The sequence below is a fragment of the Macaca thibetana genome, chromosome 8 (genome assembly GCF_024542745.1).
Source record: "Macaca thibetana thibetana isolate TM-01 chromosome 8, ASM2454274v1, whole genome shotgun sequence".
In the NCBI taxonomy this organism is placed as follows: Eukaryota; Metazoa; Chordata; class Mammalia; order Primates; family Cercopithecidae; genus Macaca; species Macaca thibetana.
In genome coordinates, this window is record NC_065585.1 from 48,076,727 (window position 1) to 48,102,216 (window position 25,490).

At 38.7% G+C, this 25,490-nt stretch overlaps 3 protein-coding genes across 24 annotated transcripts in view; 2 read left to right on the forward strand and 1 right to left on the reverse strand.

The window, feature by feature from the left end:
- Nucleotides 1–25,490, forward strand: part of LOC126960839 (cytochrome b-c1 complex subunit 7) — a 1,171,628-nt gene that overhangs the window by 358,234 nt on the left and 787,904 nt on the right. The window lies entirely within an intron of this gene.
- Nucleotides 1–25,490, forward strand: part of TSPYL5 (TSPY like 5) — a 321,724-nt gene that overhangs the window by 229,867 nt on the left and 66,367 nt on the right. The window lies entirely within an intron of this gene.
- The window catches only part of CPQ (carboxypeptidase Q), a 498,229-nt gene that overhangs the window by 99,651 nt on the left and 373,088 nt on the right, over nucleotides 1–25,490 (reverse strand). For all 3 annotated transcript variants that reach the window (XM_050800514.1, XM_050800515.1, XM_050800516.1), the window contains exon 7: nucleotides 15,909–16,000. In XM_050800514.1, coding sequence (XP_050656471.1) covers nucleotides 15,909–16,000 — 92 coding nt within the window. The remainder of the gene's footprint in view (nucleotides 1–15,908; nucleotides 16,001–25,490) is intronic.

The window sequence follows — 25,490 nt, forward strand, 5'->3', positions numbered from 1 at the left end:
AACAAGTTCTGATCTTCTGCTTAGGAAATAATAAAGTATATCTTTGTGTTTTTTACACACAAAAGTGAGTCAGCAGGAAATATGGATGTGACCCAATTGGATAAGTAAATCAGAAAGCTAGACCAAGACCAGCCTCTCAGGGCACACATGGTATCTTTCAGACACCACAGGATTTGGTTAAAACACTCAGGAATGATCAAGTAAGATAAGTAGCAGAAAGAAAGACAAAAGCACACAGTTTGCACTCACAACTATGTCTAACAATTCTGGGGCTCAGTTCCCTGCCTGATCTTCAGCCCTTAAAGTAACATAGTTTGGGTACCACCCACCCTGGCTTCTGGACACTGCTTCTCAAAGTACAAAGTGGATGCACCAGCCAGGAGCTGCTTTCCGGCATTGGCCTTGCAAACAGCCCTGCCAGTGTTTCTGCCCATGCACTCCTCAAGCTGTCTTAGAGAGACCATTCTTTGATGTTTACGTGTTATTGTCATGGAAGCACAGAAAACCACAGTAACCAGAAGTAGAAGATGAACTTTCAGAAGGACTACTGAATACTCAAAGACCTAATGATCTTTGGGTCACTTGGGAAGAGCCTCTCTCCCAGAAAATAATTCAGGTTTAAAAAAGAAATAACTGTAAGCAAACCAATGGACAAAACTAGGATGTGGTTAAACAGTGAAATTCCCAAAATGTATTGGAATGTTCATTTCTCTAAAAGACCCTTCTATATGTGTAAACATTTAAAATAGATACCCTTTAAAATATATTTTCCAGTACACATTTAGCTATCTTTATAAAGGGTTCTGTTCTTGCTTTTAGAAATACTGGGGAAGTATGTTAACCTCTTCCTCCAACAAGGCAATTATGCCTGTTGTGTGGCTGAGTGGGATATAACTAAGGCACCAGACTGATCTGGTGATGGTGTGTTCTGTTGGCCAAATACCTACAGGGAAACAACTGCAACCTCGTAAATGCTAAGCTTTCAAACAGTCCTATTATTAGCCTTCCAAGACACAATCTCTAAACATTAGAATTCCACTATGTGCTACAAATCTCTTTCACTAAAAGCTGCGATCATGATATAAGAAAAGGCTTCAGAAGAAAGTTTTCTAAACTTCTGCCTTGTAATAGTGTAGAACAGGTGTCAGTAAACTATCTGACCTGCCTTCATTTTTTTTTTTTTTTTTTTGGTAAATACGGCTTCGTTGGAACACAGCCATGCTCATTTGTCTAGTATTGCTCATGACTGCCTACAATGACAGAGTTGAGTAGAGAAACCATATGACCTGCAGTCCTAAAATCTTTACTATCCGGACCTTAAAAAGAAAAAGTTTGCCAACCCCTGATTTAGAAAACAAAAGGGCAGAAGACAACTTCCAGCAAATTAAAATAGTGCTGGTGATTGAAAAGTGGTCTGCTGACTCTGTAACTTAGTAAGGCTCCAGTACATGTAATGAGGTAATTTAGTCCCAAAGACTCTGACCCATGCAGTTCACTTGTGAGCCCAAGGCATGCAGCCTCAGTTCAGATTTGTGCGTCCTGGTGTGCCAAGTTGATTTCCTCAGGAAGTTCATGCACTAGATATGCTATGGGTCCTTCTGGGTCAGGTCATGACCTAGTTAGGAGTAGGGAGGCACTGAGGCAGAAACTATTTGTGCCAGAAGGCACTCTCCTGTAAGCTGGTAAAACAGAATGGACACAAGCTGAAGCCATTCTTCACGGTTTCAGGAGGGGAGAATAAATGCCGGCCAAATAATTGACAAGAAACCTTAGCGTTCTGGCACAACATTCTTAGGAGTAACTTTAAAAGGCAATTGTTTTACTTGAGTTACTAATGGGAGCAGAGAAGTTGGGATATTTTTTATTTCTTTAGAGGTACTGGGCTAAAACCAACACTCAAGTCAAACTTTACTATAATCTGAAACCGTAAGGCATTAAATTAAAAAAAATTATCTCAGAATGGTAGACAAGGTCTTGCTCTCCCAGAAACATGAAAAAATTCCATTCTAGTTGTCATAGTCTTTTTACTTTAAACTATTTTCTCTTATATAGAAAAATATAATAAAAGGCAGTTAAGAAGGACTCCTTCTAAACAGGGATAAAGGAGAGATGAGTTGAAACCTACTCATGTTTATTCTCAAGGTGGTATATGATTCTCCTAGTATCAAAGGGGATATTTTGATAGCTATGCCTAGACTGGCATACACTGATACATAATTACCATATGTATATAAGATTCAGAAGTCCCATAGTCATAATGGAATTCTACACAGGAGAAAGCAAACTCAAAAGACAATCCTTTCCTTTTTTTTCAAAAATAAAATCCACAAATTCTAATAAGACCCTTAAGAGCTCCCAGGTGTGCAGTATAGATTATGTGAATATAGGAATTATAAGGGCTCCAGACCAAGAATACACTGAGACAAATGAAATTTAAACCAATTTTTTGATGTGTTTGACAGACTAATGCAATATCTAGGCACTGAAAGAAAAACACAGAATGCATAAAGGCCCGCAGTAATGATTGAGACAATAACCTCTGATTAGTAGGTCTATACTGCACGGAATATTAAAGATATAAGAAAGGCTGTGCTGGAGACATAGTCCAGACACAATTATGCTGAATGAGTACATCAGCTCTATTATTTTTATAACCAGAGCTCAACATAAGTACAATACCCTTACTCTAGCAGTGGCACTCTATCTAAATTAGCATCATATAGAGGAAATAGAGTTGGTAAAATAAAAATGCCAAAGAAATGCATTTGCCCAGATAGCACGAAGAAGTCTCAAAAGCATTTCTAACATATTCTTTTATTTTAGAGTGAAACATGAAACCTAATGCAGGTTGGGAAGCTGGCAAGAACTTCACTGCTAAAAGAAGCTAACACTTTTGTATATTTCTATACATAAAGAGGAATTTTTGTTCCTCAGTATGACAAAACAGGAAATTCTGAGGAAGTATTCAATTTTGCTTTTTCTATTTTAGAGTTGGCTAGAGTTCAGATAAATTCATGTATTTAGAATGACCATATATCCCATCCCTCATTTAATAAAGCCTATTTAAAATATTGCCCTTATTAATGACTACCAGAACACAACAGTGTTCCTATCCCTGTAATTCAATTGCCAGAAGTTTGTGCAATAAATCAGGAAAAGGTTAAAATATTTTTCATGCCAGAATAAGACATATCAATCTATTTTATTTGATTACCTTGTGTAATGAGGCTTTCTCAAGGCCAGATTACCTTACTCATTATAATTATGCCAGATCATATTTTTGCTTAAAATGGAAAAGATTAAAAAATGCCAGAAATCCAGTTGAAGCTAGGTATGTTTTTTCTCTTTTGTCCATTTCAGGATATGAGAAATGACATCCTGTTCTCTTTCCAAGAGAAGAGAAGAGAAGAGAAAAGAGAAGAGGAGCAACATTACTCTCATGAAAAGCAGATTAGGCAAATGGTACCTGGACAACCCTCACTTTATTCACTGATTTGAAAATTCAGTAAAATCATCTATAATATTTTCAAATTTCAAAGTCAAATTCCACTCCCATAAAGAAACTCTTATTCACTAGAGTGCAATAATATGCTTCCCTATGTGGTAAAGTTTCCTTTTAAGGGAATACCAGCTGAATTTAACCAATAGAGTTCGTATTTTTTAAAAATATAATTTATCAATAAAGAATAACATAAAGGCATTTTCTGGACTTTTCCCCTCTCCCTAGAATAACCTCTTTTCTGGGCATAAAAGACAAATCTTCCTCCTCATGCGCTTTGAGGGAATTGTCCTCCCCTTTGGGCTCCAGTTGAGTTTCAACAGCCCCCATGTGTTCCCGGGAGTCGGCAGTGGTTACGAGCAGGACAGTATTTCTATGTCCTCCTCTTGCCAAGATGTTTCTCTAAATTGAAATAAGGTCCCTCCAACCATTAACAGCCCCACAAACCTCATGCGGGGTAAAAAGGCCTTTGGTCTCCCTTAAATCATAAAGCAGAACACCGGAAAGAAGATAATCTTAAGAGGCCACGCGGTGGCTCATGCCTGTAATCCCAGCACTTTGGGAGGCTGAGGCGGGCGGATAATGAGGTCGGGAGATCGAGACCATCCTAGCTAACACAGTGAAATCCCGTCTCTACTAAAAATACAAAAAATTAGCTGGGCGTGGTGGTGGGCGCCTGTAGTCCCAGCTACTCGGGAGGCTGAGTCAGGAGAATGGCGTGAACCCGGGAGGCGGAGCTTGCAGTGGGTGGCGATCCCGCCACTGTACTCCAGCCTGGGCGACAGAGCAAGAGTCCATCTCAAAAACAAAACAAATCAAATAAACAAACAAACAAAAGTCTTAAAGCAAGAAGAAGCAGGGAGGGCAAAAGAATAGTGGCCATGAGAAGTGGAGTCAGGACTTTTCTTGTAACTCTTCAGAACTGTACTTTGAAAAATATAAACACATGACACCTATAAGAATGGCTAAAAATATAAAGGCTAATGATACCACAAACTGGGAAAGATGGGGAGCAACTAGGACTCCCACATGTTGTTGGTGGAAATGAAAAATGGTACAACTTCCCACCTCTTCAGCAGTTTCTGGTAAAGTTAAACATCACCTATCATATGACCCAGCAATTATACTCCTAGAAAATAAAATAAATGCATAGGTCCACTGAGAGATTTGTACATAAATGTTCATGGTAACTTTATAATAGCTAAAACTGGAAACAACTCAAATGTCCATCAACAGAATATTCTTGCTTTATTCGTGCTGGATAATAAAGAGACTGTGGTATATTCACACAATAGAAAACTACTCAGTAATAGAAAGGGATGGCTGGGGGCGGTGGCTCACACCTGGAATCCCAGCACTTTGGGAGGCTGAGGCAGGTGAATCACGAGGTCAAGAGATCGAGACCATCTTGACCAACATGGTGAAACCTTGTCTCTACTAAAAATTAGCCGGGCATGGTGGCACATGCCTGTAGTCTCAGCTACTTGGGAGGCTGAAGCAGGAGAATTGCTTGAACCCGGGAAGTGGAGGTTGCAGTGAGCCGAGATCGTGCCACTGCACTACTCGAGCCTGGGGGACACAGCAAGACTCCATCTCAAAAAAAAAAAAAAAAAAAAAGGGACAAACTACTGTTAATGCAACAACATGGATAAACTGCAAAACCATACTGTTTAGTGAAAGATATCAGACTCAGGATTGCATACTGTGTGGTGTGGTTCCATTTATATGAAGTTTAAGAATAGACATAACCAATCTGGAGTTACAAAGGAGCATAGTAGTTGTCTTTGGTAGCGTCGGAGGTTGATTTGAAGGGGATATAAGGAAACTTACTAGGATAATAGCAGTGCTATGTACCTTGATCTGGGGGATGATTCCATAGGGGTATACATTTTCCAAATATATTTTGCTGTGTACTTAAGATATATGCATTTACCAAATGCTAATTAAACTTCAATAAAACAGCAAGAAAAATGAGTTACTTCTAAAAGAAGCTTCTAATAAAGCACAAACAATATACAGTCCATATAAGTAATTTTCAAGCTTATGTGCTAATATCAAGACAATCAAAGAGATGGTGAAAGGATTTTAAAACAAGGAGAGAAAATTTAACAACCTATTGAAACATGTGAACTTGCATTTTCTTAGGAAGAGAAATCTTTTATGGGACTTTCCGCTATGACTGTTAGAGGCATATGCTGAATGGATCTCAGGAATGATTTCTATTCTAGTGAATAGTACTATAGTGAAATATTCAATACTTCCTGTTTGAGTTATTTACTTAGTAACTGCTACTAAAATGCTTATAGACCATTTTTGAGCCAAAGTTTGTTTCCTTGAAGTGTTTTAGACATTATAATAAAGTTGTATATGAATTTCAAAATGTATACACAAGCTACAAATAGCCTCACATATTTTATAATTTAATAAATTGTTTAGTAAAATCTAGTGCTTATTATAATAATTGAGCTGATATGTCATAAGAAAGCATAATTATGAAGTAAAGGTAGCTATTAATTCAAATACAACTTTGAAAATTAGTTCTACAATAAATTTTACTACATAACTTAAAATAACTATTTTATATTTTCTGCATATATTAATTAAAGTACAGTGTAAACAAAGATATATTTACTAAGGAAAGGATAATGAATATTAATAATTCATTATTCCACAAACTGATTTATTATTAAAATAGCCTTTGTAGAACTTTCGCTGTTGAAAAGATTTTGTGAGAGGGAAGAAAGAATACATTCAGAAAAACAAAAAGAAGAAATAATAATCTACATATTGTTTTTCTCCATAGCTAGTGCCATGTAGGTTTAGCCAACTTTATTATTAAAGACTGCCAGATAAGAATGCCAAAAAAAAAAAAGATTGTGCACGCAAGCTTCTATCATTACAATAATATCTTTCTACAATATACTTACATTGGATAATATTAGGCTCCAAACAAAATTTACAGAATTATATTTTAGGTCATACAAACAATAAAGAGATTATTGCATACAAATAATGTGAAGATATTTTATGACTTTTGTTATTATAGACCAGAAGTAGGTAAACTTTTTCTGTAAAGACCCAGACAGTTAAGTTTTGTGGGCCACAATTTCTGTAGTATAATCAGCTAACCATATGAAAAAACTTCTTAGCTTGAAGTCTGTACATAAACAAGTGACAGGATGGATTTGGTCCATCAGTCATAATTTTCTGATTCCTGACATAGATCACTAATAACCATAATTGTATCATAAAAATGCTAGCAGAGTCATTTAAAAAGTTCACACCGTTTATTTCGACAATCACTAAAATAGATCTCCCCACCCCACCCCCCCAATAAAAGTTCCATTCCTATTTGGTATCACCCACACCAATGCCAAAGGCAGACCTCGAGACTCCATTATCATCCAACTGAAGGGGAGCAGCTGTCCCTTCTCTCCCTTCTTGATCACTGGCTGAAATCCACTTGCTCTGCAAGGATTAGGTGTTGCCTCCTTCCTCACAACTAACATGCCATAGTGATTTCTCCCTCTTCTAAATCCTTTCCATTTACTCTGTTCAGACTTTACACCATTTGGCACTTTGTCAATGATAGCATCCTCCATAAAAATAATATGCTTTTAGTACATTATTTAAAACTTCATTATATATGGTTTGTAATACTAACTTTCTTATGTGTGTGTTTAAAGTTATTTTTGAAGTAAAATGTAAGGTCCTTCTGGTCAAAGACTGTGACTCCTTTTCTTTTTGTGTGTTGCTAGACAAAGGCATCCTGGTAGTGGTGAAGATGAGTACTTTTAGGCAGCTCACAGAGCTGATCTCACTTTGAGCACCATGGGAGGTAAAGACCTCAGGGTAGCTGGCCTCTTGTGCAGCTAAAGTGTTTGGAAAGCCAGAACAAAGTGAAAGGAAGACCCTAGAGTGGGTCAGTTTTCTGCCAAAGATAGAGAACATAGCTATAGAATGCTCCCAGCCTACAGTGTAGAGCTGTTGTTGGGAAGTGGCTGCTCAGCCAGTGCCTGTATGCCCTAGTCTCTCATGCAGTTGGACTACATGACTAGTTCTTGCCAATGGAGTGTGAGTAGAAATGATGTCAGCCACTTCCATAACTATCCCATAAAAACTTCCTACTATCCCCCTGCCTGCCAGCTGGATGTCAATACTCGAAGGCATATTAAAAGCCATGTTGTTAAAGGGTGTGTCAGCTTGGATCCCTGAATACCTATATAAAGCAGAGCCCTACTATAGATTGGATATTAAGCGAGCAAGGAATATATTTCTGGGTTATGTTAGGTCATTGAAATTTAACCAATTATTTGTTTCACCAGTTAGCATAACCTTATTTGGAACAGATGACCTCTCTATTGTGACTGGAGTGAACTGGATATTATTGGACTGTTTGCTGGCATTCAGTAATGCCACAGAGAAAGAAGTCTAAGGACAATCTAATTTACCCCTGTGGTATGTGACTTGCTTATTATATTAACTTTTAAGTTAAACTCAGCCACCTTTGAAATGATGATAGTCTTGATAATGTCAATATCAATATGGTAATCATAAGAATCCAGAATAAGTCCTTTGAAATTGGCTGTATCATGTAAAGCATGCACAATGTCTTTTTAAAGGTGAGATAAAGAGTTACTGTAAAACAAAATGCCAGAATAGGAACAGCTCCGGCCTCCAGCTCCCAGCATGAGTGACACAGAAGACGGGCGATTTCTGCATTTTCAACTGAGGTACCAGGTTCATCTCACTGGGGTGTGTCAGACAGTTGGCGCTGGTCTGTGGGTGCAGCCCGATCAGCCAGAGCTGAAGCAGGGCGAGGCATCACCTCACCTAGGAAGCACAAGGGGGAAGGGAATTCCTTTTCCTAGCCAAAGGAAATTGAGACTCACAACACCTGGAAAATTCGGTAACTCCTACCCTAATACTTCGCTTTACCAAGGGTCTTAGCAAATGGCACACCAGGAGATTATATCCCACACCTGGCCCAGAGGGTCCCATGCCCATGGAGCCTCCCTCATTGGCAGCACAGCAGTCTGACATCTAACTATAAGGCGGCAGTGAGGCTGGGGGAGGGGCGCCTGCCATTGCTGAGGCTTAAGTAGGTAAACAAAGCCTCCATGAAGCTTGAATTGGGTGGAAACCACCACAGCTCAAGGAGGCTGGCCTGCCTCTGTAGACTCCTCCTCTGGGACAGGGCATAGCTAAACAAAAAGCAGCAGAAACCTTGGCAGAGGTAAATGCCCCTGTCTGACAGCTTTGAAGACAGCAGTGGATCTCCCAGCACAGAGGCTGAGATTTGAGAACGGACAGACTGCCTGCTCAAGTGGGTCCCTGACTCCTGAGTAGCCTAACTGGGAGACATCCCCCACTAGGTGCAGACTGACACTTCACACCTCACACAGCGGGGTACACTCCTGAGATGAAGCTTCCAGAGCAATAATCAGACAGCAACACTCGCTGTTCAGCAATATTCTATCTTCTGCAGCCTCCACTGCTGATACCCAGGCAAACAGGGTCTGGAGTGGACCTCAAGCAAACTCCAACAGACCTGCAGCTGAGGGTCCTGACTGTTAGAAGGAAAACTAACAAACAGAAAGGACATCCACACTAAAACCCCATCAGTAAGTCACCATCATCAAAGACCAAAGGCAGATAAAACCACAAAGATGGGGAAAAAGCAGTGCAGAAAAGCTGGAAATTCAAAAAATCAGAGTGCATCTCCCACTCCAAAGGAATGCAGCTCATCGCCAGCAACGGAACAAAGCTGGACGGAGAATGACTTTGATGAGTTGAGAGAAAAAGGCTTCAGTCAATCAAACTTATCAGAGCTAAAGGAGGAACTACGTAACCAGCGCAAAGAAACTAAAAACCTTAAAAAAAGAATGGATGAATGGATAACTAGAATAATCAATGAAGTGAAGACCTTAAAAGAACTGATAGAGATAAAAACCATAACATGAGAACTACATGACAAACGCACAAGCTTCAGTAACCGACTCAATCAACTGGAAGAAAGAGTATCAGCGATTGAAGATCAAATGAATGAAATGAAGCGAGAAGAGAAGTGTAGAGAAAAAAGAGTAAAAAGAAATGAACAAAGCCTCCAAGAAATATGGGATTATGTGAAAAGACCAAATCTATGTCTGATTGATGTGCCTGAAAGTGACGGGGAAAATGGAACCAAGTTAGAAAACACTCTGCAGGATATCATCCAGGAGAACTTCCCCAACCTAGTAAGGCAGGCCAACATTCAAATTCAGGAAATACAGAGAATGCCACAAAGATACTCCTTGAGAAGAGCAACTCCAAGACACATAATTGTCAGATTCACCAAAGTTGAAATGAAGGAAAAAATGTTAAAGGCAGCCAGAGAGAAAGGTCAGGTTACACACAAAGGGAAGCCCATCAGACTAACAGCAGATCTCTCAGCAGAAATTCTCCAAGCCAGAAGAGAGTGGGGGCCAATATTCAACATTCTTAAAGAAAAGAATTTTAAACCCAGAATTTCATATCCAGCCAAACTAAGTTTCATAAGTGAAGGAGAAATAAAATCCTTTACAGATAAGCAAATGCTTAGAGATTTTGTCACCACCAGGCCTGCCCTACAAGAGATCCTGAAGGAAGCACTAAACATGGAAAGGAACAACAGGTACTAGCCATTGCAAAAACATGTCAAAATGTAAAGTCTATCGATGCTAGGAAGAAACTGCATCAACTAGCGAGCAAAATAACCAGCTAAGATCATAATGACAGGATCAAGTTCACACATAACAATATTAACCTTAAATGTAAATGGACTAAAAGGTCCAATTAAAAGACACAGACTGGCAAATTGGATAAAGAGTCAAGACCCATCAGTTTGCTGTATTCAGGAAACCCATCTCACATGCAGAGACACATATACGCTCAAAATAAAGGGATGGAGGAAGATCTACCAAGCAAATGGAAAACAAAAAAAAGCAGAGGTTGCAATCCTAGTCTCTGATAAAACAGACTTTAAACCATCAAAGATCAAAAGAGACAAAGAAGGTCATTACATAATGGTAAAGGGATCAATTCATCAGGAAGAGCTAACTATCCTAAATACATATGCACCCAATACAGGAGCACCCAGATTCATAAAGCAAGTCCTTAGAGACTTACAAAGAGACTTAGATTCCCATACAATAATAATGGGAGACTTTAACACCCCACTGTCAACATTAGACAGATCAATGAGACAGAAAGTTAACAAGGATATCCAGGAATTGAACTCAACTCTGCACCAAGCGGACCTAATAGACGTCTACAGAACTCTCCACCCCAAATCAACAGAATATACATTCTTCTCAGCATCACATCACACTTATTCCAAAATTGACCACATAATTGGAAGTAATGCACTCCTCAGCAAATGTAAAAGAATAGAAATTACAACAAACTGTCTCTCAGACCACAGTGCAATCAAACCAGAGCTCAGGACTAAGAAACTCAATCAAACTGCTCAACTACATGGAAACTGAACAACCTGCTCCTGAATGACTACTGGATACATAACGAAATGAAGGCAGAAATAAAGATGTTCTTTGAAACCAATGAGAACAAAGATACAGCATACCAGAATCTCTGGGACACATTTAAAGCAGGGTGTTGAGGGAAATTTATAGCACTAAATGCCCACAAGAGAAAGCAGGAAAGATCTAAAATTGACACCCTAACATCAAAATTAAAAGAACTAGAGAAGCAAGAGCAAACACATTGAAAAGCTAGTAGAAGGCAAGAAATAACTAAGATCAGAGCAGAACTGAAGGAGATAGAGACACAAAAAACCCTCCAAAAAATCAGTGAATCCTGGAGCTGGTTTTTTGAAAAGATCAACAAAATTGATAGACTGCTAGCAAGACTAATAAAGAAGAAAAGAGAGAAGAATCAAATAGATGCAATAAAAAATGATAAAGGGGATATCATCACTGACCCTACAGCAATACAAACTACCATCAGAGAATACTATAAACATCTCTATGCAAATAAACTAGAAAACCTAGAAGAAATGGATAATTTCCTGGACACTTACACTTTCCCAAGACTAAACCAGGAAGAAGTTGAATCCCTGAATAGACCAATAGCAGGCTCTGAAATTGAGGCAATAATTAACAGCCTACCAACCAAAAAAAGTCCAGGACCAGACGGATTCACAGTCGAATTCTACCAGAGGTACAAGGAGGAGTTTATACCATTCCTTCTGAAACTATTCCAATCAATAGAAAAAGAGGGAATCCTCCCTAACTTGTTTTATGAGGCCAACATCATCCTGATACCAAAGCCTGACAGAGATACAACAAAAAAAGAGAATTTTAGACCAACATCCCTGATGAACATCAATGCAAAAGTCCTCAATAAAATACTGGCAAACCAAATCCAGTAGCACATCAAAAAACTTATCCACCATGATCAAGTGGGCTTCATCCATGGGATGCAAGGCTGGTTCAACACACGCAAATCAATAAATGTAATCCAGCATATAAACAGAACCAAAGACAAAAACCACATGATTATCTCAATAGATGCAGAAAAGGCCTTTGACAAAATTCAACAGCCCTTCATGCTAAAAACTCTCAATAAATTTGGTATTGATGGAACGTATCTCAAAATAATAAGAGCTATTTATGACAAACCCACAGCCAATATCATACTGAATGGGCAAAAACTGGAAGCATTCTCTTTGAAAACTGGCACAAGACAGAGATGCCCTCTCTCACCACTCCTATTCAACATAGTGTTGGAAGTTCTGGCTAGGGCAATCAGGCAAGAGAAAGAAATAAAGGGTATTCAGTTAGGAAAAGAAGTCAAATTGTCCCTGTTTGCAGATGACATGATTGTGTATTTAGAAAACCCCACTGACTCAGCCAAAAATCTCCTTAAGCTGATAAGCAACTTCAGCAAAATCTCAGGATACAAAATCAATGTGCAAAAATCACAAGCATTCTTATACACCAGTAACAGACAAACAGAGAGCCAAATCATGAATGAACTCCCATTCACAATAGCTTCAAAGAGAATAAAATATCTAGGAATCCAACTTACAAGGGATTTAAAGGACCTCTTCAAGGAGAACTACAAACCACTGCTCAGTGAAATAAAAGAGGACACAAACAAATGGAAGAACATACCATGCTCATGGATAGGAAGAATCAATATCGTGAAAATGGCCATACTGCCCAAGGTAATTTATAGATTCAATGCCATCTCCATCAAGCTACCAATGACTTTCTTCATAGAAGTGGAAAAAACTTCTTTAAAGTTCAAATGGAACCAAAAAAGACCCCGCATCGCCAAGACAATCCTAAGTCAAAAGAACAAAGCTGGAGGCATCATGCTACCTGACTTCAAACTATACTACAAGGCTACAGTAACCAAAACAGCATCGTACCGGTACCAAAACAGAGATATAGACCAATGGAACAGAACAGAGTCCTCAGAAATAATACCACACATCTACAGCCATCTGATCTTTGACAAACCTGAGAGAAGCAAGAAATGGGGAAAGGATTCCCTATTTAATAAATGGTGCTGGGAAAATTGGCTAGCCATAAGTAGAAAGCTGAAACTGGATCCTTTCCTTACTCCTTGTACGAAAATTAATTCAAGATGGATTAGAGACTTAAATGTTAGACCTAATACCATAAAAATCCTAGAGGAAAACCTAGGTAATACCATTCAGGACATAGGCATGGGCAAGGACTTCATGTCTAAAACACCAAAGTGGGAGCTAAGCTATGAGGATGCAAAGGCATAAGAATGATACATTGAACTTTGGGGACTTAGGAGAAAGGATGGGAGGTTAGTGAGCAATAAAAGATTACTCACTGGGTACAGTGTATACTGCTCAGGTGATGGGTGCACCAAAATCTCACAAATCACCACTAAAGAACTTACTCATGTAACAAAATGCCACCTCTGCCCTAAAAACCTACGAAAATAAAATAAAATAATATCACTATCAGAAAAAAAAAAAAAAGCCAATGTTTTCCCTTTCTGGAATTTCTTCTTTTTATTTCTGAAAATGCAATGCAGACTAGCCACCAACATGAAGCTACATTTGTATGGAGGCAGCCTGGATGCTGTCAAGATAAACTAGTTCTGTTTATATGATTGCATGTCCTTTGAGTGTGTGTATTTCTGCCAACCTCAGAATTTTAGGTATTTCTAATTTCATCCATGTGCTTTAACAGGCTACAGTGAAACTCACATTATAGAGAAATAAACCGTCTTTTTTCACATTCTAGGAATTTCAGTGATGATAAAAATTTTTAGCCAGATCAACTGCAATTTAAATCCAATTTTTTTCTTGGAGTAGAGTGTATTATAGAGAATAAAAGAGGGCGTGGTGGCTCACACCTGTAATCCCAGCACTTTGGGAGGCTGAGGCGGGCAGATCACAAAGTCAGGAGATCGAGACCGTCTTGGCTAACACGGTGAAACCCCAACTCCACTAAAAATACAAAAAATTAGCCAGGTGTGGTGGCACATGCCTGTAGTCCCAGCTACTTTGGAGGATAAGGCAGGAGAATTGCTTGAACCCGGAGGCAGAAGTTGCAGTGAGCCAAGATCGTGCCACTGCACTCCAGCCTGGGCAACAGAGTGAGACTCCGTTTCAAAAAAAAAGAAAAGTTCTTTTAACTATTCTGCTTTTTTTTTTTTTAAATAAAGTCCAATATGTATAGAATTTTAAATCTCCTTCTTAAAAATAAGTTACTCTCTTGCCTTGAGGATGAAGTCTGCACTTCTAAACATGATTCATATGTTCTTCTTGTCCAGGCTCTTGTTTTTACCTCAGTGTTCCACCCTCCTACCACTGTGCATCTTGCATTCTGTGCAGCAGCCACTCTGAATTCCTTTCCATTTCTCCGGTGTGCTTTGCTTTGTCTCATCTCCTGCCTTTGCACACACAGGTCCCTCTGCCAAGGTGCAGTACCCACCTCCTCCCTACCTCTCCATTCTCCTTAGCTTACTTCCACTCAGTCTTCAGGTCCCAGCTTAGATGTAATTTCTTTCCCAGAAAGAAATTATAAGGTGTTAAGTCTTGAAAGACTTAAGTTAATGATCAGTTATTAAGTTAATGATTAAGTTAATGATCAATTTAAGTTAATGATCAGTGTCCTTTAGAATGTAGGCTTTGTAAGGTCATGGTAGATCTTTTTGATGCTAACATTAATGCATATCATAGTGTACAGAACATAGTACATGCTCAGAAAATATTAATTGAATGTTGCTGAATCTAGAACAATCCTCATATGATGTTGTGGTCTACAACATCACATAGAAAATGATGTTACTGACCTACTAACTAAAGGACACTTGTCTTGAATTATGTTATCCCCAGGATCACCTGAGGCCAAAAGAACTAAAGTATTGAAAGCGTAGGGCATAGGACATAAGTTGTCCTTTGTATAGTAAATAATTGTATTCAGTGACCAAATTCATGACTTTAAACTCATTATACACTAACTGACTGAAATAGGGCAATGCAGACTGACTTTGAAAAAAAAAAAAGGTCAAAAATAACATACACACAATTTACAAAAGAAACCCTTCTCTGATTTGGATAATTTAAGCTTGCAAGATTTGCTTCTTCTAGTCTAGACGTTCAGGGGAAACCATCCGGCAGCAGCAGACCAGATGCTCCTCTCTGGGCAACCATCACTGCTTGCCAGCATATGCTCATTGATTTTGGAGTTCTTCTTTGAACTAACATTTGACTTGATCTAGAGTACTTCTGAGCTTGTATATTTTGCTGTCTCAAAATTTGCTCTTGATATTAATCTCTCCATCCTCCCTCTTCCATGTGGCCTTGTATTTCTAATCACAACCATCCACAACAATCTTCCTGCTTCAAGCTTCACACTTGTATAATGACAGCTGGTGTCAAACCAAGCTGTCCTCCACATTCCCGGGACAGAGGCCTGTGGCTGCTGCCATTTCCACCACCATCATGGCAATGCTCTTGGCAGACTCAAGGCCTCGGAACCTGGCACTCAAATGCCAAGGCTTCTGGGAGTATGGCAGGCATTGAGGTATGGGGATAGGCCCGGTGGGGAGAGGGAATGTTTGCCTATAACTATTTCTCTGACATACATAAATACAGCAGAGCTAGGGAGACTTTAAAAAAATGGCAGCATGGCAATCAGAATTTTTCTTTGGCCACAGACTGTGATGTAGAAGAAGAAAAGCTCTCAGCTCTACACCACAGCATCATCGGTTTACCAGTGCATTCTCATTCACAGGGCTGGAGGGAGAAGGCTCATACAAGGGTGTTTTCTAGGGCCAGTTGACCAGAAAGTATTATTGAAAGTCTTAAATGGATAATGAGAGATATTTTTGTATATTACATGTACAAATGCTTAGCAATCCATGGCTGGGTTTTTACCTTGTGTAACTGATAATACTGGAAGGCACCAACTCCACCTTGTTCTTCTGCAGTCCAGAGCACCAGCCGCAGAGTCCTCTTTGGACGCAGCCCTGGGAAAATAATAAAATTAAAAAAGCGATACTTTAGTTGATTTTGAATTTTATAAAAAAATGGCAGGGTCCCTCATCTGCCACGTGGAGACAGGAGGAAATCAGAGGCACTCATCTCTCACTGGTGTGGTTACCTCCTTCAGGGTATGGCTGGCACAACAAAAGAGCAACTTCAGGGCTGATCTCCAGCCCAGGTTAATGGAGAAAGGGGTTGCGACAAATGTAGTTTGCAGGCCAGAAAGTGAGAGCCTCTCATCACATCCTTAACTGGATATCCTGCCCAGAAGAACCCAATGGATGGCCAAGATCAGTGAGATATTAGATCATATCTGGAAGATGCAGTTAGGACGACCCCAAGCTGATTGTGGGGTCTTTCAATGATCTTAATTGAAATTAAATCGTTTGGGTCTACTTAAGGATAAGCCGTATAGGGCATGACTTTTTAGTCTAAACATACAAGCATAGCTAGATGCCCATGCTATCTTCAGTAATGTAATAACTGAAAAGCAGATTCAATAGTTATGCTTCCCCATGGCCAATTTCTTCTCCTACTTGGAAATAGAAGGTCATTCCCTTAAGGTCAATGAAAATTAATTGAATGAAGATGATATTTATTGACCTTATTACTGCACAAACAGCTTGGTGGCAATTTTATTGACTTGTGATACACAAATTTGTATCCTGGACTTGTTAAAGTTTATGGCAGATGTGGTGGATCCAGAACTATTTTTGGCTGACAATGTCTGCTCAGTGAAAGTTACCTACAAGGAATCTGTTTCTGAAGTTTAAAAAAACGGCAAAAGAGTGTGCTAAAAGTGCTACTTTGTGACCAAGAATTAACACCTGTTCTGATTCAGACTGATAATGGCATTTCTGAGAAATAACAAAGGCAGAAAAATGTGAAGCTGTGCTTAAATCTTATTAAGAGCATTTTCCCACCTCCTCATGGGGAACCATAGGAAGGGTTAAAATGGACTTTGAGTGGCTCTGAGATGGACACACCACATATCTCAAGTATAACCACATATGTGCTGCCACCCAGGTACATGGCCCTTGAAGGAGCCAGCTGGCTAGCTGCAGCCTGGATGACAAATGCTCCTGGGACACAGAGCTCTCTCCTGTCTCTTACAGGCTTCAAAAGGCATTCTCCTTCCCTAAGCCTAGTGCTAAGGAGCTGAAAAGGAGGAGCTACACTTTTTTATGAAATTGAATCTAGTTGTGAAATCACTTTATACTTCAGCATGTTAACATAATTTAAAAAGCATAGGTTTAGGATGCAGGTTGACCATAGTTGCAGTTAAAACATGGACAAGCAATTTCTACATTCAGTTCCTCAGCAATCCTATTGGTGTTTCCGTCGAAGTCCATATAGAATCCAACTTCTCATCTTGGCCACTACTGTGGTCTAAACCCCCACCCTCTGTTGTCTGGATTGCTGCAGTGGCCTCCTAACTGGGCTTGTTGCTGAAGCCCTCACCTCTCTTCAGGTGATGCTCCACACTGTAACCAGGAGAGTGTTGGCAAAACCTAAGCCAGATAATGTCATTTCTTGGCTCGAAACCTCCAATAACCAGAAGTAAGCTTCTGGAAGACAGGGATCTATGCTTTTTATTCATTGTAATGTCGCCAATTCCTAGATTGTTTGACACACATTAGGTGCCCAATAAATGGTACTGAAGGAACAAATAAATGCAAACCTTAGTGTCTTGATTAGAATGAAATTTGAAGCCACTTATCCAGTCTCATCTTCTAAAAGTCTTCTGCTAGCTCATTCCCAGGCAAGGTGTTATATTTGAAAAAGGCAGACAGATCTGGTGAATCTTGCTATCATTCGGCACTAGCTGTGTAACTACTGGGAAATTTATCTACCTGAAATTATGCCTCTTTATCTGAAAGATGAAGATAACATTATGTGCCTATGCCATAACCCCTTTTCAAATTGAATGAGATGTGATAACACATTAAGACAAACCTGGGGCTGGCATGTAATTGGCATTCAATAAGTGAACAATAAAACCACATAACACACTTTCACCTCACAGAGTAGAAGGAATATCTAAATGCCCAGAGAGGAAATTCTTCCAAAGGACTTTGAATACTTGGAGAACAAGAATTCTAGAGTGCCCACTGTTTGCTCTACCGAGTCAAACCACCTACCCACATTCCTAGCATAAACTTATTAAACTGTTGTCTGAGGAAGAAATCTAATCAGGATTGCTAAAAATAACAATCTATGGTTTCTTTCAAAGGAATGTGCTTAAAGTCAATTTAAATGAAATAACTTGCTTGTAACAGGTAAAAATAAGAAAGGATAAAGTACTATTATTGTTTATATGCTGCAAATAAAAATTCTAAACATTTTTTAAATCCACAAGAAAAGGAAAAAATACACTTTCTTTTTACATATCTGTGCACCTACCAGTAAAATACTACCAAATTATTAAAATGACAAAATTCTCTAAATAAGAATAAACAGGCAGCACAGGCTGTAGAATATTCATTTTTAAAAAGCAAACGCTCTGAATATCCCCATAGATTTTGTGTGCCACATGAAAGTTATTATCCTATAGGGTTAGTCTCCTTTACATTCCAAATCAGTCACATGGCCAGTGATGTATTAAGGTAATAAAGAGGTAATTGATTTGAAGTGAGGAATGCTAAGGCCTCAGCACAACAACAGCATAGTTGGTGCATAGCTCGCCCTGAAAAGACTAACAAGCCTGCTCAAGCCCTTGAGAAGTTTAGCATCCATTAGCAGGGAACCCTAGCACCTACTTGACAGCGTGAAGGCCTTAGGAAGAAGTTAGGAAGCCAGTAGATTAGCAAATATTGAGTCCAAAGTCTCTTTCTACTCTGACAGTCTGATTGTCCCTGAACCTGAGAGAAATGCGTGAGGCTTCATTCAAGAACTAGACCTTAAACCTAGTGGGGGAGTTCAGGTCCCCTGTCTACCCAAATCCATGATGGACAGTGTGGGGTACAGAAAGGCATTGGCTGTGGAGTCTGAATGAGCCGTGTTTCACTCCTGGCTCTGCTGCTTCTGGCTCTGTGAGATTAGATTAATTATAATACCTAATCTCTTCATCTATATAATAAGGAAAATGGTAATTGCCTGATGGGATTGTTATGAAAGTTAAATGAAACAAGGCAAATGTATATCAAGCATAGTCCCTTGCACATAGTAGGTTTTCAAGAATTGTTTATTAGCTTTTCTCTCCATCACTCTAGACCTTTCTGGTCAGTGCCAACAGTCACCAGGGAGAGCGTGTGGTAGAACTAGGTGAGATGCATGGTCCTCAGGCCGCTTCTTTAGGAGCCCCAGAACACTTTTGTTTATACAGAATGCATAAGCCCAGTCAAGGGAAAAAACAGATTTCATCTAACCTGTAGGAAAACACATAACTTCTTTCAGTACAGAAAGCTCCCTCATCCCAATATAGAGCATATCCAAATCTAAATAAATAGAAACAAGTTCTTCCCTTTTAAAATGAGGGCCAATCAGAATGTTTAGTTTTTGGATAAAGTCAAAAGGCTAAATATATCTGAAATCTGAAGACAACTGATATAAGGACATCTATATTTATCATTTTCAAATGATAGAATTTATTGTGTATCTTAAATCCAAACTAGTTTGAAAAACCATAAGTCTTAAATATATACAAGAAAGCAACAACAACAACAATAATAAAGCAATAACAATGGTAGCAACAAAACAAGTGATATGAGGTCAAATGTATGGAATTAATTCTGTGGCAGATTTGGGGTAAGTGGAAGCTCTGTTGTAAGCCTGGCCCCTATTCTGTCATGGCTTGGTAGCATGCAGCTCCATTTCCAAGGCAAGCACGTGAGAGTGAGAGAAAGTCCTAGAATTAGAAGAGGCAGGGAGGACCCTGCTGAGTCTTAGCTGGTTAGGAGTCAGGTCTCATTGAGGTTTTGTTAGGGGAGAGGCAATCAGTTCTCCTATAAATGTATAGAAGGTACCAGAGATGCCTTGACCTCCTGGAATCTACAGTACGACTTCCAGATAATACAACAGTTTATAGCCATCATGGTTTTCCTTTAAAACAACATCAACTACCAATAATGTGTCAGAACTTGGTTTTGGTTTATGAAATAGGATATACATGCATTTCATTTTCATTTCATTGAGGAGAATACTAATACTAGGGGAATAAGAAATTATGAAAAAAATTTCTTTGGACTTTTTTTTTTCATTATTCTTAAATTTAAAGAATTCTGAGAGAAAAATTATGATTAAGCTGATAATTTGAAAGGTCAGTTGACTGTCTTACACTTGCACAAAGAGAGGGGCAGAGCAAAGTAAACTTGACTCTCAGCAGGAAAAGATTAATCCAGCCTTGTAGACAACTTTCCTAAATCATGAAATCTACAGAACACTGTTAACAATATGTGTTGACCCCAACACTAATTTACTATTCGGTTTCAACCCTCCAGAACTATAGATAAGTATTGTTCTCCCTTCTGTGATCTAACTTTGCAGAGAAAACACAACTTCCTTCTGCAGTAAATATACTCATTTTCTACTAGTTCACAAATACAACTGTTGTCCCACTCTGTTTCAGCAACAGCTCAGAAGAGAGTGCCTACACTTATATTCCTGCAATAAACTTAACTAATAAGAGTACAGTATCTGAGACACAAAAGTAAATAATGACATGGTAGCATGTGAATTGAATGACAAGAGGTAGTAAAGCAGAGTGGTTAAATGCATGGGTTTGGGGGTTGAGACCTCTTTCTGCTTTGGGCAAATTACATAATCTGTCATATAATTTATGAGCACATTATCACTGATAAAATAGGGGCATGGTTAGACAAAGATAAATTATTTTAGTGAAGTAAACTGCAACTACTTCTCTTTAAAGGCAGGAACAGAAGATCACCTTGAAGATCTTTGTTCTTGGAAGAATCCCTTGGTGTCTCTCTTAGTTATGTAAATATAAAGCAATTAGGCACTTTGGGGAAGCATTAGGGCAGGGCAAAAAAATGTTTTTTAAACTCCATCTTGCAAACTGCTACCTTTTCAGCCACCCCAAGAAACAATCTGCACACTTGTCAGGAGGAGAATCAGTGTAGGAAAAGGAGCCCAGGGCCTTCTGGGGGGAAGCCCTAGTGTCCTTATCCCGTTTCTGTGACTGGAGGCCAGGAATGAGAGACCTATTGGCTCAGGGTGACACTGACTAAGGTCCCAGAGCAGGGAAGTTCCTGGAAGCCATGGAAATAAAGTGATCCTAATGAAAGGAGGAATCTGGGCTGTTGATCTGGGCTCAACAAAATGGCCTCAGGTTCTAGGGGAAGGACTAATTTCAGACTAGCATGAGGCCAACTCCAGAAGCGCCTCCAGACCAGCCAGCCTGGCACAGTGGTTACAATTTAGGGAACAATGGCTGAGGATGGAAATGCAAACAAAGGGAGTTGTAACCCTGTCACCCAAAATGGTTACCCTGTGACATGGATGTGCAAATGGTGCCATATAGCAGACACCAGGGACGGCAGAAGCCACAGACAGACACAGCTACGGGCTTCTGCAGGAGGACTGACCCATTTGGCCCGAGTAAAGTCAGGATTCATGGACAATTCGGGGGCAGTGGGAGGGATCTCAAGAGGAGATAATAGACTTCCTGCTAATAAGCCCTGTGGAGACTTGGGTGATTAACTGTAAAGAAGATTAAAGAGATGTGATAATATTTATAACCTGTGTTTGTGGAACAGATCTTAACAGCTATAATTTCCATGATTCAAAGGCAACAGTCCTACCTCATTATAATGATTAAGATTCTATTAGCCAGGAAAATCACTATTAATCACTGGTGAAGCAGAAACATTATGACTCCAAGTGCATAAAGGCCATTTCTGGCCTAGCCCAGTTTTCTACTCTCATCCTCTGCTTCTGCTTATTTTTTAAAAATTATTTTTATTTCCACAGGTTATTGGGGAACAGGTGGTCTTTGGTTACATGAGTAAGTTCTTTAGTGATGATTTGTGAGATTTTGGTGCACCCATCACCTGAGCAGTATACACTGCACTCAATTTGTGGTCTTTTATCCCTCAACCCCTTCCTACCTTTCCCCGAGTCCCCAAAGTCCATTGTGTCTTTCTTATGCCTTTGCATCATCATGGCTTGGCTCCCACATATAAGCGAGAACATACAATGTTTGTTTTTCCATTCCTGAATTACTTCACTTAGAATAATAGTCTCTAATCTCATCCAGGTCACTGCGAATGCCATTAATTAATTCCTTTATATGGTTGAGTAGTATATATACACACACACTACAGTTTCTATATATATAGTAGTATATATATGTGTGTATATATGTGTGTGTGTATATATATGTGTGTATACATATATACATAGATATACATAGTGGTTGGTTCCACGCTTTTGGAATTGCAAATTGTGCTGCTATAAACATGTGTGTGCAAGTATCTTCTTCATTTAATGACTTCTTTTCCTCTGGGTAGATATACCCAGTAGTGGGATTGCTGGATCAAATGGTAGTTCTACTTTTAGTTCTTTAAGGAATCTCCCCCACTGTTTTCCATAGTGGTTGTACTAGTTTATATTCCCACCAGCAGTGTAGAAGTGTTCCCTATTCACTGCATCGAAGCCAACATCAATTATTTTTTGATTTTTTGATTATGGCCATTCTTGCAGGAATAAGGTAGTATCGCATTGTGGTTTTGATCTGCATTTCCCTAATCATTAGCGATGTTGAACATTTTTTCCCATGTTTGTTGGCCATTTGTATATCTTCTTTTGAGAATTGTCTATTTGTGTCCTTAGCCCACTTTTTGATGGGATTGTTATTTTCTTGCTGATTTGTTTGAGTTCACTGTAGATTCTGGATATTAGTCCTTTGTCAGATGTATAGATGGTGAAGATTTTCTCCCACTCTGGGTTGCCTGTTAACTCTGCTGACTGTTCCTTTTGCCATGCAAAAGCTCTTAAGTTTAATTAGATCCCAGCATTTATCTTTGTTTTTATTGCATTTGCTTTTGGGTTGTTGATCATGAAATCTTTGCCTAAGCCAATGTCTAGAAGAGTTTTTCCAATGTTATCTCCTGGAATTTTTATAGTTTCAGGTCTTAGATTTAAATCCTTGATCCATCTTGAGTTGATTTTTGTATAAGGTGAGAGATGAGGATCCAGTTTCATTCTCCTACGTGTGGCTTGCCAATTATCCCAGCACCATTTGTTGAATAGGGTGTCCTTTCCCAACTTTATGTTTTTGTTTGCTTTGTCAAAGATCGAATGGCTGTAAGTATTTGGGTTTATTTCTGGGTTCTCTATTCTGTTCCATTGGTCTATGTGCCTATTTTTATGCCAGTACCATGCTGTTTTGGTGACTATGGCCTTATAGTATGGTTTGAAATCAGGTAATGTGACACTTTCAGATTTGTTCTTCTTGCTTAGTCTCACTTTAGCTATGTGGGCTTTTTTTTGATTCTGTATGAATTTTAGGACTTTTTTTTTTTTTAAATTCTGTGAAGAATGATGGTGGTATTTTGATAGGAATTGCACTGAATTTTTAGATTGCTTTTGGCAGTATGGTCATTTTCACAATATTGATTCTACCTATCCATGAGCATGGGATGTGTTTCCATTTGTTTGTGTTGTCTATGATTTCTTTCAGCAGTGTTTTGTATCCTTGTAGAGGTCTTTGACATCCTTAGTTAGGTATAATCCTAAGTATTTTATTATTATTATTATTATTTGCAGCTATTTTAAAAGGGATTGAGTTCTTGATTTTATTCTCAGCTTGGTTGCTGTTGGTGTATAGAAGATCTACTGATTTCTATGTATTAATTTTGTATCCAGAAACTTTTCTGAATTTTTTTTTATCAGTCTAGGAGCTTTCTGGAGGAGTCTTTAGGGTTTTCTAGGTAAACAATCATATCATAAGGAGACAGTGACAGTTTGACTTTCTCTTTACCAATTTGGATGCCCTTTATTTCTTTCTCTTGTCTGACTGGTCTGGCTAGGACTTCCAGTTCTGTGTTGAAGAGGAGTGGTGAGAGTGGGCATCCTTGCCTTGTCTCAGTTCTTGGAGGGAATGCTTTCAACTTTTCTCCATTCAGTATTATGTTGGCTGTGGGTTTGTCATAGATGGCTTTTATTACATTGAGGTATGCCCCACATATGCCGATTTTGCTGAGAGTTTTAATCATAAAGGGAAGCTGGATTTTGTCAAATGCTTTTTCTGCATCGATTGAGATGATTATCTAATTTTTGTTTTTGATTCTGCTTATGTGGTGTATCACACTTATTGACTTGTGTATGTTAAACCATTCCTGCATCCCTGGTATGAAACCCACTTGATCATGGTGGATTATCTTCTTGATACGTTGTTGGATTTGTTTACCTAGTATTTTATTAAGGATTTTAGCATCTATGTTCACCAGGGATATTGGTCTGTAGTTTTCTTTTTTAGCTATGTCCTTTCCTGGTTTTGGTATTAGGGTGATATTGCATTCATAGAATGATTTAGGGACTGTTCCCTCTTTCTCTATCTTGTGGAATAGTGTCAATAGAATTGGTACCAATTCTTCTTTGAATGTCTGGTAGAATTCTGGGTGAATCCATCTGGTCCTGGGCTTTTATTGTTGGTAATTTTTTAAATTATCATTTCAATCTTGCTGCTTGTTACTGGTCTGTTCAGAGTATCTAATTCTTTCTGATCTAAGCTAGGAAGGTTGTATGTTTTCTTGAATTTATCTATCTCCTCTAGGTTTTCTAGTTTATGCACATAAAGGTGTTCATAGTACCCTTGAATGACTTTTTGTATTTCTGTGGTGTCACTTGTAGTATCTCCCCTTTCATTTCTAATTGAGCTTATGTCGATTTTCTCTCTTCTTTCCTTGTTTAAACTTGCTAATAGTCTATCAATTTTATTTATCTTTCCAAAAAACCAGCTTTTTGTTTCATTTATCTTTTGTATTTTGTTTCAATTTCACTTAATTCTGCTCTGATTTTAGTTATTTCCTTTCTTCTTCTGGGTTTGGGTTTGGTTTGTTTTTGTTTCTCTAGTTCCTTGAGATGTGACCTTAGAATGTCAATTTGTGCTCTTTCAGACTTTTTGATGTAGGCATTTAATGCTATGAACTTTCTTCTTAGCACCGCCTTTGTTGTATACCAGAGGTTTTGATAGGTTATGTTACTATTGTTATTCAGTTCAAATAATTTTTTAATTTTCATCTTGATTTCAGTTTTGACCCAATGATCATTCAGGAACAGTTTATTTAATTTCCATGTATTTGCCTCGTTTTGAAGGCTCTTTTTGGAGTTGATTTCCAGTTTTATTCCACTGTGGTCTGAGAGAGTACTTAATATAATTTCAATTTTCTTGAATTTATCAAGACTTGTTTTGTGGCCTATCATATGGTCTATCTTGGAGAAAGTTCCATGTGCTGTTGAATAGAATGCCTATTCTATGGTTGTTGGGTAGAATGTTCTGTAAATATCTGTTAA